The sequence below is a fragment of the Oryzias latipes genome, chromosome 7 (assembly GCF_002234675.1).
Source record: "Oryzias latipes chromosome 7, ASM223467v1".
NCBI lineage: Eukaryota > Metazoa > Chordata > Actinopteri > Beloniformes > Adrianichthyidae > Oryzias > Oryzias latipes.
In genome coordinates this window covers 5,807,104-5,824,107 of record NC_019865.2, presented here as the reverse complement: position 1 = coordinate 5,824,107, position 17,004 = coordinate 5,807,104, and the positions used below count along the sequence as shown (strand labels likewise).

The 17,004-nt window shown below is 37.9% G+C and overlaps 1 protein-coding gene across 1 annotated transcript; it reads left to right on the top strand.

The window, feature by feature from the left end:
- LOC101156891 (transcription initiation factor TFIID subunit 13) lies at window positions 1–1,040 on the top strand. The gene is made up of 2 exons (XM_011476816.3): window positions 1–98; window positions 174–1,040. The coding sequence occupies exon 2, from the start codon at window positions 205–207 to the stop codon at window positions 577–579; it is 375 nt and encodes a 124-aa protein (XP_011475118.1). The 5' UTR covers window positions 1–98; window positions 174–204; the 3' UTR covers window positions 580–1,040.
- The last annotated feature ends 15,964 nt before the right edge of the window (window positions 1,041–17,004 follow it).

The following is a 17,004-nucleotide window of genomic DNA, read 5'->3' as shown; positions in this document are numbered from 1 at the left end:
ACTCCCTCTGTCCAGCAGGCGGCAGTGTAGTTTTTCTTTCCATATTTCCATGTGTGTTTGTGATCAGCTCTAAACCACCGAAGAAGTGAAGAGGGGAGGTTTGTTGTTGCGCCAACGTGCTGTTTCCGGTAGAATTTTGTCTTCTTTGGCTCACCAAATTATTTTGAATGCAGATTTTCTCGTGAACGCGTCTTCTCGGGTGGAATGGCGGACGAGGAGGATGAGGCCGGCTTTGAGGAGGAGCTGGAGGACGGCTACGGCGGCGTGGATGTGGGTCACGGGCGGAGGAAGCGGCTTTTCTCCAAAGAGCTCCGCTGCATGATGTACGGCTTCGGGGACGACCAGAACCCCTACACGGAGTCCGTGGACATCCTGGAGGACCTGGTGATCGAGTTCATCACGGAGATGACCCACAAAGCCATGTCTTTTGGGCGGCAGGGCCGCGTCCAGGTGGAGGACATCGTTTTCCTGATCCGCAAAGACCCCCGGAAGTTCGCCCGAGTCAAAGACCTGCTGACCATGAACGAGGAGCTGAAGAGAGCCCGCAAAGCCTTCGATGAGGCCAACTATGGATCCTGAGGACCGCAGAGGAGAACTGAACTCTGACTGACCCTTTTCTCTTCAGCAAAAATGGAAACACCGTTTTTCGTGTGTGACAGTTTATTATTATTTTTTTAAACTTAATGAATCGTATCATACAAATCTACTAATGTAATTTTAAGTTCTTACATTATAACTTACATTTGCCTTGGTCTTTATAATAAATTAAAACTTTATCTAGATGAGAAATTTCAGAATTAAAGTCAAAAATAGAAGAACTGACACTAAAATGTTTTTCTTTTTTCCTTTTTAACTAATTAACAACTTCCAGCCAAATAATCAATTTATCTCATTTATTGAGGTGACTGCTTAAATTTAGGTCATGGCATCTGGACTTATAATCCTCCAATAAGAAAGACTTCCTGTTTCCTGTATTTTTGCTTATTTTTATTTTTTTAGAATAGAAGACTTGTATAAAGGGAAATGAGCTTAAAATTGCATTTATGAGTATTTCATAATTTAAATCCTTGTGAATCAAGAACAGGTGAAAAAATGCTGTTTGAAAAAGCTAATAGTTCTGATATGGAAGCTACTACTGCTCTGCTCCACATACGTCTTTGTTTTCCTCTTCTGGACCAAAACTGTAGAGCTCGATTGCTCCATTATTGCTTGCCATTTTTGTTGTTTCAGTAATGTTAAGCTGGGGTATGAGGGGCTGTAAACTAGGGATTGTGTAATCAAGGAGATAATGGGAGCTGAGGGCAGGCTCACTTCCACCAACGGTGGAATGAACTCCTACCACTCTGCAGAAACTATGTGATGCAGGCTACACTAACGATACAGGTTTTTTGATTAGCCTAAAAACTACATACCTTTAACCATAATTAAAAGACTACTAGGAATGCTTTTACAAAAGATGATTGGAATGGGGTTTCATAAACACTTTTCAGTTTAAAACCCACAATTGACACAGAATGTTCTAAAAGTGGAGCCACATTTTACACAAATAGAGAGACTTAATTACAGACAAGATTTAGGTAAACTGATTCAGGCTTTATCTTCTGCAGGATTGACTGTTGCATCAGTCTTCTGTTTACTCTCTCTAATATACAGTTCATTCAGAAATGTCTGTACAGTAGTACAAACAAGTCCCACTAGAGGGCAGCAAACCCTTTAAAATCCCTGCAGATGCTGGATGAATCAAACGTTTTTTTTTCAAAGCCAACCTTTCCGATTGCAGCACTATCAAAACTTTTTCCAGCGTTTTAAAGCTTTTATAAACCCTCCATTATTTATTTATGCTATTTGTTTTTACTAACTTTAACTTCAGCCATTGTTTTCTGGTATGACATGGTTTATGTGGATGATAGTTAACGTAAAAAAGACATTTAAATCAGAAATACATGAAAAAAAACAAAGCTTTACTGTGAGCTCTTCTTAAAAATGGTTTAAAGTTGAAGAAAAATACATTTTTGTATTTCTCTGACTGTATTTTCTAACTAAGACCATACCTAACAATCACATCCGGAACACATAGCATTTAAATATCAATTATAAACAAGTATCTCAGGTAGCAACAGTGTGGGATGATGCTTTTTCAAATTCAGGCCCTGGAATCCCCTTATGACTAAATGATTTCCTTGGAGCTTATTGTATGTCAAATTCTTCTGGACTTGAGCCTGCAGCTTTTTCAGCTGCTTTCTCCTGAAACAGAAGCCCAAACAAGCAGAGCATCACAGACTTTTTAAACTTCTCAGTCTGTGACGTTTGACAGAGTCGCTGCATCTGCCTGGCAGGACGACAGCTGCTGGTTCAAACCCAGACACAGTAGGGCACACGCCGCTCATTCATGTATGGAAATCAGATGAGGACCGTGACGGCGCAGTTACCTCCAGACCCTCCCAGTTCCCCCCTTCTCCACCCACCACACACTTTGTGCTCCATGTCCTGTGGGGATTCACCCCTCGTTGAACCCCCAGACACCCTCCTCCCCATCAGAACTGGAGGTGTGTCTCCATTTCTCTGGAGAATACTTTCACCATCCATCATTTCTTCTCCTTCCCTTTGTTCGGCTCTCACCCCTTTTTTTTCTTTATTACGGCTAATGCAGCAGAAATGAAGATTGAAGGCAGGAAACCGGCTTGAAATCAATATGGGACGTTAACCAAACTAACGGCAGTGGCGCCCTGACAGAAGGCAGATGCAGCCACCCTGAGCTGACAGCAGGGCGGCATGCGCGGCGGTCCCACAGCTTACTCAGCTCAGGAGGAACTGGGGGGGCAGACAGAGTCACGACTCTGCAACAAACCCCACACACTGCAGAAGTAGGTCACAGAGAGCAAAATCCTGCTCTGATGGTGTGTGGCCTCACAATCCTCTGTCACTGGTTTGATCCCTCTTCCCTCCTGCAGAACCGTAAGGCCTTGCACAGAACTGGGTCACATCATCCCCCAAATTATCCTGTCGTCATTTTCCTTTCATGTTCTGCACTGCTTGGTGGTATACTGGAGGGCCCGGCGCTTTCAGCTCCCTGTTGGCTCCCATGGAAGGATGACTAAGAATGAAATGAATGCAGCTTAAATGAGATTTTGGAGCATTCAGTAGCACAATACTGATCCCCAAATGTGCTTCCATTCTCCATTTTAGTCTTGGTTTTATTTAGAACATTTTTCAGGTCATCCCTGAAGATCCAAGACTGTCATCCAAGAATCCTTCCCTAACTCAACCTTTTGAAAAGAAAGGAAAATGTCTTTATTTTTTCAGAGTCTTTTTCTGCATAAAAGAGGCAGGGAGGAAATAAAATCTTGTTTTTTGAACATGTTCTGTTAAAAAATAAAAGACAAGATTTTGACATAACAGACCAGCAAATCACAATAAGTCCAACAGAAAGTCTGATCCCTCTGACTGTGCCGGAAAACCTTTGCTCTCCTGTTTCTGTATCACACTTTTAACAAAGCACAAGTCACTTTTTCAAATTGTATTCCTCTGTATCCCTGTACATTTATTTTTCCAAATTTTTGCATGGTTTACATCAGAAAACACAGTTTGACATGATCTGCAAAAAATAAAGCGATCATCAAACCCATTTCTGCACTCATTCAGTCGATGAGAGAATGCCAGTCTTTTTTCTTTTTTTGCATGATGACCTACATAAAATGCTTTATCAGCACCGAGCTTCTTCTCTTTGTTTTCCTTCGTCACGCTCCTCCTCAGTTCTTTCTCTGACAGAATGAAGCAGAGGTCTTCAGAGCACGAAAGCGCTGTCTGGTTCTGGGGATTTGGCTTCTTATTTCAGTTTTTTTACCCTGGTTTCCATACAGTGTGCTGTTATAATACAAGCAAAGTTTGCTTTAGCAAGACTGAAATGTTCTGGGGGTTTTTTGTACTTTGTACGAAATCAAACAGATAAAGATGAGGTTACGGAGAGGTGATAAATGAATAAATCACAACACATTCTGACAAAATTAAACTTTTAAAACAAAAACCTTAAGATGGAAAGCAGTGTCAGTCTTAAAGGGTCACAAAGATATTTCAGCATCTTTGGGACGACACAGAAGCACAAGGAAAGCCATCATGGAAAAAACATCAAACAGAAATGTTGGAAACTACCCAAAAAAACAACAACACAAGAATACAACAAGATCTCAATTCAATGGGCTGTGTGAAGCAGAGCATGGAAAGAAATGTTTAATTCAGAGTTCATAATTCAACAGTCAGCAAGAATCCAGACCAAAAAAACTGATTTCACATTTCACAGGAACATGTGGATCATTCCCAGGAAGTTTGGAAAAGTATTTTGAAGACTGAGACAAAAAGGAACTTTCTGGAAGATCTGTTTCCTGTTGCATCCAGAGTAAAACTATCATTCAAACATGGTGGTAGTGGTTTGATGGTGTGGAATGAATGTCTTTCATCGATTAATGAAACCAAGAAAACGTAGCTATTGCTCTGGAACAATAATCCAAACAACAGCAGGTTCACCTCTGAATGGATCCAAATGAAAGTTCTGGATCTGGATTTTTATCTGAATAAAGTTCTGTTTTGATAGCCTTAGATATTCAAATCTGAAAATGGAAACAATTCTGCTCGGCATTGCCAGACATGGAAAACATTTTTTGACTTTTAGATTTTGATAATGTACTTTTTCATGTTGGAACAGATGATTTTAGGAAAAATGTTTTCCCCGAACAAAAGTTAAGATTTAAAATCTGTATTTGTTGTAATGACCCATTTTGTGTCATAATAAAATTAGCCTGCTGGTCTGTGGGAAAAATATGCAAAAGGAAAAAAATGAAACAAGCCTTTTTAGAGAATTGTATGTTTATTTTAATATGCACCTGCATGAACATATAAACCCAGATTTTTTGTATTTTATTTTGCAGTGTCATTTCCTTTTATTACTTTATTTAAGATTGAAACTTGTAGGTATTTTTTTCCAATACAAAATACATGTATAAATGATTGAATTCATTCTATAATTTTAATATGAAGTTTCATATCAACAAAAAGGCCTTAGTTTTATACTTTTGCACACTTTTGTGTAATTTTTGAAGCCTGTTGAGACAACTGTGTTGTAATATTGGTCTATAAAAAAGACAATTGAATTGAATTAGCTTTTTTCCCTAATGCATCCGCAAAACAAAAAACAAAAAAACAAAAACGTTTTTAAGTCATTCTTTACTGCCTGCAAAGCAAAACGTTAAATTTTCTTTTTCCTATAAGCAATATTGTGAGGTTGATTCTAATGAGCTTAGTTACCATGGAAACAAGTTGTTGCCCTGAGATCTGTGACCTTTAACTTTGTGTCAGGAAACCTTTCGTTTCATGATAGATCACATGTGGACACAATAGCGGCCCTGAACAGATTAGATTTCCATAAATGTTGTAATTAACTTAGAGAACATTAATCTCTGCTGGCGTGAAAGGCTGTCTAAACTTTTACAGCTTTGACCGGTGCTTCCTAGTAATGTGGCAGAACTCATTTAGACTCTATGTATCTGGTGATAATTGTTGTTTTTGTTCATTCAAAAAAACTGAAGAAAAAGAGAAAGACTAACAAGCCATTAGCATGCCTGTCTTTGACTCTAATAGCGCCAGCTATTAGCTGACCAAAATGTGTTTCAAAATAAAAAAAATGTGCTGTTCAAAGCATCTTACAAACAATAAATGTCCACAAAATGACATTTAGAAATAAAGAGGAAAAAAAAAATCATGAATCAGGATCGAAGGAAATACATCATAGTAGTAGGTTTAGGGGCTGCCATCTGGACTTTATAGTTAGAAGATGTTTCACCTCTTCTCCAAAAGGCTTTGTCAATTCGGCCTTTTGGAGAAGAGGTGAAACGTCTTCCAACTTTAAAAACTAAGTCTAGATGAAGACCCCTAAACCTACTACTATGATGGGATCAACCTGGATGAATGAGAGTCTTCATCGACTTAACGAAATGCAGTAAAGAAACACAATTCTTTACTTCCTAGTTTTGAAGAAAAGCCCTTTGACACATTTAGTGATCATACCAGATTCATACTGCACATATTCTAATATATATATAATGCTCAGATCATCTTTTGATCTATTGTAAAATGGTCCCAGCGGCCTTTGAATTATTATCATGCAGTTTTTAGCCCAGATCAAAAAACCTGTGTTGTTTTTTATTCGACAGTAGTTACCGGTATTATAAATTTGCCCCTGAGTTTTTGAAGGTACCACTGGTGCGTTACAAGCCCAGTGTAACTGGGTGTAACAGTGTAACTCCCACTTCAATTTCGGTTGCTGAGAGCTCTCTGTTTACAGGCTTTCAGGCTAGTTTGCAGCCCCTCACGTCCCCAACCTGACATTACAGGTGCAACTGAAATGGGGATCAGTATTGGAACTTTTCAGCCGTACTGTTTTGAGCCAGATTCCAGCTCGGATGAGGAAAACGAAAATGCACACGGATCTAGTCGTTTACAAGTGGATGCATGAGAATGGAGTGGAGCAGGAAGCTAGTGGCCCCCCCAGCGTATTTTCTACATAACAAATACGATCTTTTTAAACTGCAATTTTTCGTCTGCTCCAGATTCACAACAATCTGAATAAAGAAAAACTCAGAAATGCAATTTTAATATTAATTCTGTCTTCATATTTGTCCTCTATCATAAGAAAAACTGCCACAAGAACATGTTAAAAACACCAAATTTATGAATTTCATCAGCGTATTTTCATTTGAGCATTGCTAACTGTTGCTCGGTGCTAAATACTACAAGTCTGAATGATCTTGAGTTTTTTCCTCTTTGGTTTAACTTCTTAGGCAGAGCTCATGTGTGCAAAGTGAGAGTTCTAAGTTCTGACCCATATCACTGAGCAGCAGGAACCTGTCCAAAACAGTTACTTCAGCAGCATAAACCCTGACATCATGACAGGACAGTGTTTCTGGATTAAATCCAACTGAACTGTGAACATTGGATCAAACAAAGCGATTTGAAACCCTTTGATTTCTTTGCTGAACATTATTTATGTATTTGGACAAACCTTCAAACATGAAGTCTAATCTCTTGTTTCTAACTCCTGGTTACTCAGCTCTATGCACCAGCGCTGGGTCATTATCATTCTTTCATTATTCATTTTCATGCAATCCATAATTCATGCTTTGCTCAAATGCTTCTATATGCATACAGCTGAGTCTCTGCAGGGTTTCAATGCGGCTGCAGTAACGCACGTGCCACACTCCATGTCCTAGATTATGAGGAACCCAAAGGGGGTGTGGGGTTAACATGGAAGAAAGGGGCTGGAGGCTGAGGAATGACTGATGAGGGAGCTAATCTTGTTGTGCTAAAACGGGCAAGATCCGAGTTAGATGCAGTTTATGTTGCTAAATTGTTAAATTTTAATTTCATTTATTTTCAATATTGTTGCAAAAAAACAAAAACAAAACAAAAATAAAAACTGAACCACAAATTAAAATAAAAAACAGAGACCTCTGCTGGACAAAATAAAAATGACACAAAGCATCTTGAATAAAGATTTCTGCTCCTTGTCCTTGCATTTCAGTTTTCTAGCTGTTTTGAATCCAACATTGTGTGGGTTCATCCTCTTTAGTGCTCCATTAAAGCAATAAATATCAGATTTTAGACATTTTTTTCCTTTTACCTGAACATTAAGAAAAAAGAAAAAGCTCTTCTTAAATTCTCCGATAGCTAAAAACAAAAAGTGAAGCTTCAGCATGAATGCAGAGCAACTAATCTGCAGGCAGGTATCTTCAGGCACATTAGTCCTCGCATTTTCACTCATTGGGATGGGATTATTAGTGAAACAACTGCTCTTTTAGTAGGACAGCATGAAACAATATTGTTTGAACTTGAACAAAAATAAATCCCTTTGGTAATTTTACATCCAATATCAAAAGTGCAACATCAGACCTGCTGATGTGACCAAAAGAAATCCTGTTAGTCGGAAACAGAAACAAAAGTTATAAAAGTGTATTATCTTTGTCATTTACAAAAGTTTAGGGTATGCTCATGCATATAGCAGCTGTTTTAATAAAGAACCTGATAAATTAATTGAATATTTTAAATTGTATCAAGGAGAAGATGCTGCAGCTTCCAAAGAGTATAGATGATCCTCCTTCAGAAGACTTTTCAGTTTGTTAAAGACTCACTCCAATCCTCTTTTGTTCTATTTTAAAAGTGTTCACAGTGGTCATTTAATTAGGATTGTGCTGTTTTTAGCCCAAAAGAACAACAACAACAAAATGGTGTGGTTACTAGGACGTAGTTTCTGCAGAGCGGTGTTAGGAACAGAGCAACCCCGCTGCCCCTAACCGTCCCTGTTGCTGAGAGCTCAGAGCAGAGAGCTTGTGGCCCGCCCATAATATGTTCTGTTTTTCAAACAGCATTTTTTTTTTGGTCTGCTCTTGATTCACAATAATTGGAATAAAGAAATTCTCAAGAATACAATTTTAAGCTTAAATTTCTATATATTTGTACTCAATACTCAGAAAAACACCTCAAGAACAAGTTAAAAACACCAAAACGTGTTAAATGTAATAATGAAAGCATCAAGACTGATGTGAAAACGCTGCCAAACAGATGAAAGAGAAGGTAGTCCAAGATATAAATGAATGAAATAGAACGCTGATGTTTGCTATGACATGTTTTCCTGCTGAGCATTGCAATAATGATTTCATGATGTATGTGGTCATTTTCTTTATTATGTTTTATAAAAAGAAAAACAAAAACAAAAACAAGAAAACACAAGAGAAAGCAAAAAAGGAAATCATCTTGGTGCTTGACTTGAAAAACTAACTGCTACAGTTCTCTGAATGTTTCATTCCTCTTTGTCAAATGCAAATAGTGCCTAATTTTGCAGCCATTTATCAGTGCGCCTTAGTTCCCTTGAGCAGAACCTCTTTTAGCCTCCTTTTTCATCTCTGCAAACCCAATAAAAAGCATTTTCACGGCACCATGATGTTTTTTTAAGCAGCAGTTTCGGTCGTTTCTCCCAGAGGTGTAGGTTTAGTGCAGTGATGTGGAAGTTTCTGCTAAGTGTGCCAAGAACATTACATCTTCAGCATTTGCTAATGGCAGTGAAAGTTTTGTGACCTGCTTTCTCTAGTTCCATCCAAAATAGATGAAGCAGCACTTTCACAAGACAAACAGTAACAAAAACACATTTAAATGAATGTTTGAATTAAAGTGAGGGAAACTAAAGCATTATGTGGGCATGTTGTAGTGAAAAATTTGTTGATTTTTTTCTGGATTTGACCCCAAATTTGCATTCAAAGTACCCATTACTCAGAATTTTTTTCAGAACAGGAAAAGACCAGAAATCAGAGAGTATCAAACCACAATTTGACCAAAAACAAAACATTTTACCACAAAGAAGGTCAGATTAGAGAGAAAAGGATAATTCTTCAGAAAATTCATTGTGCTTCTGAAAATTTCAGTTCTGTTGAAATATTATCAGATGAATTCAGACTTACCAAAACAATTTTTAACGTGACACATGTTGCTTCTCTATGTTTTCCCAACAATCTATACGTCATAAAAACTTATTATTATACTACGCTGTCCTCCTGCCAGTAGCCGTCTTGCAGCATGCCTCCACTGGACCAAAAAAAGCGAGTAAAAAGTGTTGAGCCTGACATTGATGTTCAAAACCTGTGAGCGAAAAATAACGTTTGAAATTATAAAGTTATAATTTCTGCCTCTGCTTTGCTTTGCCCCGCCCTCGTAATTCCTGATCAATGAGTAAAGAGATCTTTGGTCACATGGTTTTGTTTACAAGCTTTAGTCCGGAACAGGATAGTCCCCTTAATGGCAGCCTGAATACAGACCAAACACGCTTGTCAGGACTTGATCTAGACTGAATAAAGCAGACTGGGTTAGGACCAAATGGTTTTCCCAGTCTGAATACACCCTCAGATGATGTTCTGAAGAACTGACACTAAGAGAACCTTTATTCTTACACTCTTTCTGTAATCTAATGTGACATCTTTATTGTGAAACCTGTTAAACTAAAACAGACTGAATTGTTGCAAAGTTACTTTCCCTCAAACTTAGGCAGGTCATTTTTAAGTAGCAATCTCAAAGTTAAAGCTAATTATGAAGAAGCTAAACTCTGGTTAACTGTAAGTAGAGTGGTGGTGTTGGGGTCTGTAGACCTCACAGCGACATACTGGAGTGGTAATGACATTGGTAGTTGTGATGTAGAGAGAATCAGCACAGAAGATTCAGGCACATGCAGCCCTGACCTGTGACCCACAGCGTCTAGCTGCACCCATCCGCTCTCTCCATCCTGCAAGCCCTTCCTCCTCCTCCCTTCATCCTCCATCCAACCATTTCCCCTTGAGGGATTTTTGCTTGTCCGTATGGAAGTGAGGATCAGCAGCTGGCTGTCTGAAAAAGGCAAAAGCGGAGGTGATGGAGGCTAATGAGTCGAAGGAGATGGAAGCATGGAAAATAGAAAATTGATTGTCTTTGTTAGTCAATCTTAACCTTTGCCCCAAATTTGCATAATTTTTAATTTGCTTTCATTTTTTGGAGTTGATTTGGTAGCAAAATGATTCACTCATCACAGATTTTAGTCTATAACTGTACCTACTACAACACAGATGAGACATTAATTAAAAAAATTCCCATCTGAGCTAAATTTAAATCTTAAACTCAAACTTCTCCCCTGTTTCTTCCAGTTTCTAAAAATTTACACAGGAAAAAGATTAAGCATCTGTGTCTGTTTGCCATGTTAAGAAAATCTTTCTGAAAATAAACTAAAGCTAGAGGAAACACAGCCGTGTTTGCAGAGTTTTGTGCATCTGCTGCCGGAGCTGTCCCAAAGGGAACCTGCTGCTAAACGGTTAAATCCCCATCTGTCTCAACAACACGATCACCTGACCTGAAACTGCTGCCTTGACCTTTACCCCACCACGTGCCTCTGAACCATTACCTTGCACAGTCAGTGGCATGTCAAACACACATCGTTGCATTGATTGGACACAAACTGTGAGACAACAGAACCCACAGAACCCAGACAGCAACCCAGGAACCCAGTCACATTCAAAGCCTAAACCATTTTTTAAAATGCAACAATGTCTCCCATGTGAACTACTACATTTATCAGGTTTTTGATTATTAATTGGTGGCATGTTTCAGTAAGAATACTGAGACATTTGTTACCTGCTGCAAGTTCAGCCCTCAGAGCACACATTCTCAGTGTTCTTATTTGAAACTGGTATTGCAAAACCAATGTTACAAGTCAAGACCATTAATTTTATATGAGAACTGGACCAAGTGACCTCACCCCTCTCGCGTTCCTAACAGGAAGTACCCATAGACCTCTTCTGTGAAATAAACAGCTGTCACTCAGTGTGATGGCTGCCTACGCTGCCACACCATCAGGGCAGTAACCTCCTGCACCACACCCTACATATATCTGTTCACTTTATTTGTTTGCACATACATTTAGATTTCTTTTTCAAAAATAACACATTTGATCATAAAGTTTATCAACATGTTTCAGTTTACTTTATTATAATTTGCTTTATTAATTTGATGTTATGCTTTGAGTTACCAGTGCTAAAGGGAACCATTGCTACTGCTGCTGCCATCTGCTGCTGGAACAATCAAGTCAGGCCTGACACAAGAATGCATGCCAGTCAGCAGAGGCCTTATATTCAGCAGGCAGCTAATTGGACTGAACCATCACCCAGTGGACAAGGAACTCTTTTTGTGTTTCTTTACTTTAGTTTCCATTTTGATGGTCCTTAGTTTCATTCATTGTGTATATTAATTTATCACATGCGGACATTAGTTTAGTTTGTTCTCTGTATTTTGTCTTAGTCTTTTTAAGTTCCCCCTTGTGTGTCTAGTTGGTTTGATCAGCCACTATATATGTTCCCTTGTGTTTGCAATTAGGAAGGTCAGTTTAATTATGTTGGTTTGTCTGTTCAGTTGTCCTCTGTTACATTTAAAAGCTTGAGTTAACTTTATTGCTTTGACCTCTTTTAAGGGCCCATTTTTGCCCATTTACACATTTTTGAAAAATAAATTTAAATATTTTTGATTGAAATGTTTGCTGTCCTTGCCTTCTACTGCTCGGTCCACCACACTCAGAATAACCATTCTTGCTCTGATACCTTTTTTATTCTCATGTTCTTGCAAATCCTAATTTTATATTATGTAGTGCAAGTTATTAAAGCTATAAACCGGCCAATAGGATGTCTCAATAACGGTGGAGGGGGGAGATGCTTGTTAGTCCTGAGCTCCAATAGTTGAAACATTTCATTGACAGATTTTGTGTAGCCTGCTTTTAAGTGGTAGGGGTATGGACTTTCAACAAGCTCAATCCTGATTGGTGAGAGCAGTTGCCATAGAAACTGTGACTCAGCCCGACTTGGACCACACACGGTTTACTGACATCGTCTGGGTCCTACATGACGGGGTCCAAAAAAATGGACTTTATTTGGCTGGAGCCGGAAGTAAACCATTTTCCATGGGTGATGTCACGCTTACTTGGTCCAGTTCAATAAAACAGTCTAAAGTAAAAATCAATATCCAATTTTAGTCATAACTACACATCTAGTTGTTTTAATGTAAAATTTGTTTTATAGTATTACAATTTAAATGCTATTTGGTCCTTTGTAGGGATGTAAAAGACACATACCTATCAAATAATCTACTCATGAGAGTGACAGCAGTTTAGTTGAAAAACACAGATATAAACAAGATTATTTTGGTAACAAGGTATAAAATTGATCATAAAGTTAATAATTGGTTTCTGTCAAACTTTGTTAGTTTCTCTTCCTGTTGTGTTTCTACTGTCTTTGTCTTTTTATGTTGAGGTCATGCAAACAAAATGACGTCCAATCACAAACTTACTTCTACCAATTACAATTAGCAGAAGGTGAACCGCAGTGGGGGACGTGTCATGTGTATACTAAACATATGATAAAGCATTGCTTTCCACAGCACAGCGTACCTGAATAAATCAAACTTCCTTCTTTAACTACAAAGAACAAAACAGCCAAAATGCTATGTTTTAATATTTAAACAGCATTTTTATTTGTAGTTTTAAATGCCAAATAAATAAACTATATTGTGTCCATTTAGGTAAGGTATTGGACTCATATAATTTCGCCACAAAGTTAGTTGAATCTTTTATGCATCGATTTCTGGACCACATATCAAGAAATGTATTGCATTATGTAAGAGGGGAAAGATACACAGCTCTAGTCCCTTGATCACTGAGTCAATATGTATTTGCACAAAAGACTGTTGTTTTGCCTCAAACTTAAATTATGAATGTGCAAATAAACTGTGTCAGACATACATTTTTAGTTTCAGAGGAATAAAAACCCAATTTTTGCAAATCTATCTCTACAAAGGTCTTCTTTTTTGGAATTAATTCACCAAAAAGGTAAAATACATTTTCATTACATAACATGTACCTCAGTTTGAAATTCTATTTGTTTTCAGGAATGATTGAGTATCTGAAAATGTCTCTATGGAGCAGGAATTTGTTGACTTTGTCGTGAGCACACAGTGTTTCTTTCTGGATGCAGTGATATGACTTGTTTTGAAGTGAATACTTGTGTCAGTTTTTCCATTTTTTCACATTCCAGTGAGTGAAGGTAACACAACTGTACGCCGCCATTATAAAAGCCCAGAGGAACGCTGTGGTCGACTCCACTGGAAGCCGCCGCTGCTGTCTGGGCAATTGCTTTTTTCCACAACTCACATTTTAACCGGCGCGCCAAGACCAGGCAGACGATTCAGCTGCTCAAACCTTTAATCGAGTTGGTTTTTCCAAATGTTTCTTAGTGACATTTTCAACTTTTAGGGCTCACTGCTGCACTTGGCATCAAATCACATGGGCTTTCAAGGCACCAGATATACATTCTGATTTTTTTTTTTAAAACAAAACAGATTAAAGGTTAAAGGATTTTGGTTCCAAAAGTTTAACAATACAAATTTTTTTTAATTACCTGCTTCCAAAGAAGCTCCATAAATAACTTCTAGGAAGCCACAGAGAGTTGATGAAGAGTGAAACAGCAGACCTGATGGGTCTGACTGGAGATTTTAAAGTGGAAAGCTGTCAGCTGTGATGGACTGCTCTATCCTTGCCAGCCTTTTCTCAAATAGCAACCATGCTGCCTCTGAATAGCAGGAAACCACCGCATAAACAGCTCTGTGGGCTTAACCTCTGATGTAGAAAGCTGATAAAAACAACACAAATCAACATTTATAGTCAACGCGAGAGGGAAGCTCCATGTATTGTCAGAAAAGAAGCTGAGTAGTCATAATATAAAAATGCAAGGACAAAAGAAACGTTGTGTGAGATGGATTAACTGGAAACATTTCTCTTCATTTTTACAGAGCAAGTCTGAATAAAAAACTAAAATCTCTACAAACAAAAAAGAAGTAAAGAATTTTTTCATAAAAATAAAAAAAACACTGAAAATTCATCTCACTTAACTTTTAAGCTTAAGACACACCAAGCATTCTTGAGCATATAGCCCATGGTGTTCACACTGGACAAGCAGGGAGGGGTTTCTTTTTTTTTTTTTCTTTTTCTACTGTTTACTAGTGCATGTCCACCACCTACAGTTGGAAGAGGCTTGGTACGAAATGTTGAAGCGGTACAAAAAAATCTAAAATCTTGCTCCAGGCATTTTCTTTCTCAAGACATGTCATATAATTCCGGGCAGACGAAAATCGCATTATTTCTCCTCCATTATCAATTTTCAAACGGTTGACACTTCCACGAATAAATGGGACACCATCCATAAATACATCACTACCAAACCTGAGTCCCTGACTAGTCAAAGTTCAACTTGGTTAAACTTTCATTATGAGTTCATTGGAAACTTGCATAGAAACGTGCGTGGCAACTTGTGACTGTGAGATTTTTGAGGGCAGAAGCATCACATGCATATTTATATGCAAGTTAAAGGACTTCTGAATAAAAGGATTTATTAAAAATGTTACAGTCATCAATGATGTAAAATATCAACCTGAAATTGCTTCCAAACTGGCGTGTTGCTGCGTTCTCAAGGAGGACTTGTAATAAACTCAGTAGAGGGCAGATTACACAACTTCAGAAATAGTACTCAATTTTGTTATCTTTTTTAATAAAACAGTTACATAACATCATCACTGTTGTTGCTGTAGTCATGGTGGGCTTGAGTTGAAATAATATTTACAGCCATCTATTTATAGATCATTATTGTTCCTGGTGAGAGCAGACCCTTTAGCTCTTATCCTCCAAGGAAATACACTCATGTAAGGTATCCTCCATTTGAGATTACAATGTAAGATAAGCGGTAAAATAATCTTTACAAGAGTTTCCCATAATGTGTGATGAAACAGTGTATTCGCCGTCCATTATGTCACATGTTTCGGGACTCTTGAAGAATTTCCTCGCATTTTAAGTCTAGCTATTTGACCTAAAGTCAGAGTCTGAGGACTTCCCAGCAGCCTCCTGCCTGAATGACGTGACTGAAAGAGTCATCCACCTGTGCTGCTAAAACTGTTGTCATTCTGCAGGAAACTGGCAATTGGGACAATTTTTCGGGCCAGATTTTTGGCCAACTTGTTCATAGGAGAGCATTGCTGAAAGTTTAGCATCATTGTATTTTTAGAGTATTTTTTTATTTAATTTCTCAAGAGATTACTTGAGTTACGTTTTAAGGGAAACAGCTCCAACAGTCAATAAAGAGCTGTGTGTTTTTTCCTCAATTATTTACTTCCAAATGTAGTATTTTTTTTACTTCCTCTATTGACATATTCATTAGGTCATCACAAGTATGGTTGTGCCAACCTCATTTCATCTTATCCTGGGTGCAAAGCAGGGTTGGGTCTGATTAGGCCTTGGATGGGAGACTGTCTGGGACTTCCAGGTGCTGAAAGTTATTGCAACCACATGGGGGAAATTTCCAATGTTTCCATGTGTTGGTGCTTCCTCCAGGTAAATGTAGAGTGTTGCATCAGGAAGAGCCCTGCTGTAAAGAAGCCAAGTAATGTATGAACATTGTAGGGTTGTTTGCTGTGATGACCCCAAAGTAGGAACCAGTACAAGCAGAAGTTTTCAATATTTCAGATATACCTTTTAAACACATCCAATATGAGAGGAATGTTACCTGCAGGAACAGTAGCATTTTCCAATTTGTATCTAAAACTCTTATTATATGGTTCCAGTGGCTTTTCATCTGTCTTAAATGGACAGATAAAAGACCCTGACAATCTTAGAATACATAAGCACATCTATGAGTTTGACAGCCATATTATGCTAGTGTCCTGAGATTTTGAAAGTAAATTAACATCAAGTGTCCTTCCAAATATAAACACTTTTTTTAAACCAATGACAAAATCAGAAAAAAATCGAGTCTTTGATGAGAAATTGTATTCAACTTGGCCTCCTACAGTGTACCACATCAAATAAAGGATCAACATATTTATAGAGGTTCATCATTGCCTGAATTTAATTAAAAAGAAATCAAAAGTGATTAATCTATTTTGGAGTTGTAAGAATAAGACAGAAATAGGAACGGAAGAGACTCAAATTACATAGTTTAACTGGAACAACAGATTAAAAGGGTATAGGTTTCTACTCAATAATGTGCCCCTTGCATGATTTCTCTGTAGGTTTAATATTGGATTCCATATTCAGGAGTGGTAGTTTCATTTGATATGAGCCCATAAATACATGGTAAATACCCGTCTGCTGTAACATGGATTCATGCTGTAACATGCTTCAAGCAAAGCTCTTCTCTTTGATAGAGCAAGAATATTCAACGAATTGGTTTCATCCTTATCAACACTCACCCATGCATTTGGCTTATCCCTTTTTAGAAAGAGAGAGTGCTTGGAGCAAAAACATTTTTTTAGCAGCAGAAGAAGACAACAGTTGTCCTGAAGAAAAGGTTTCATCTCTGCATGCACAGGAGGAAAAAAAAAAAAAAAAAATATATATATATATATATATATATA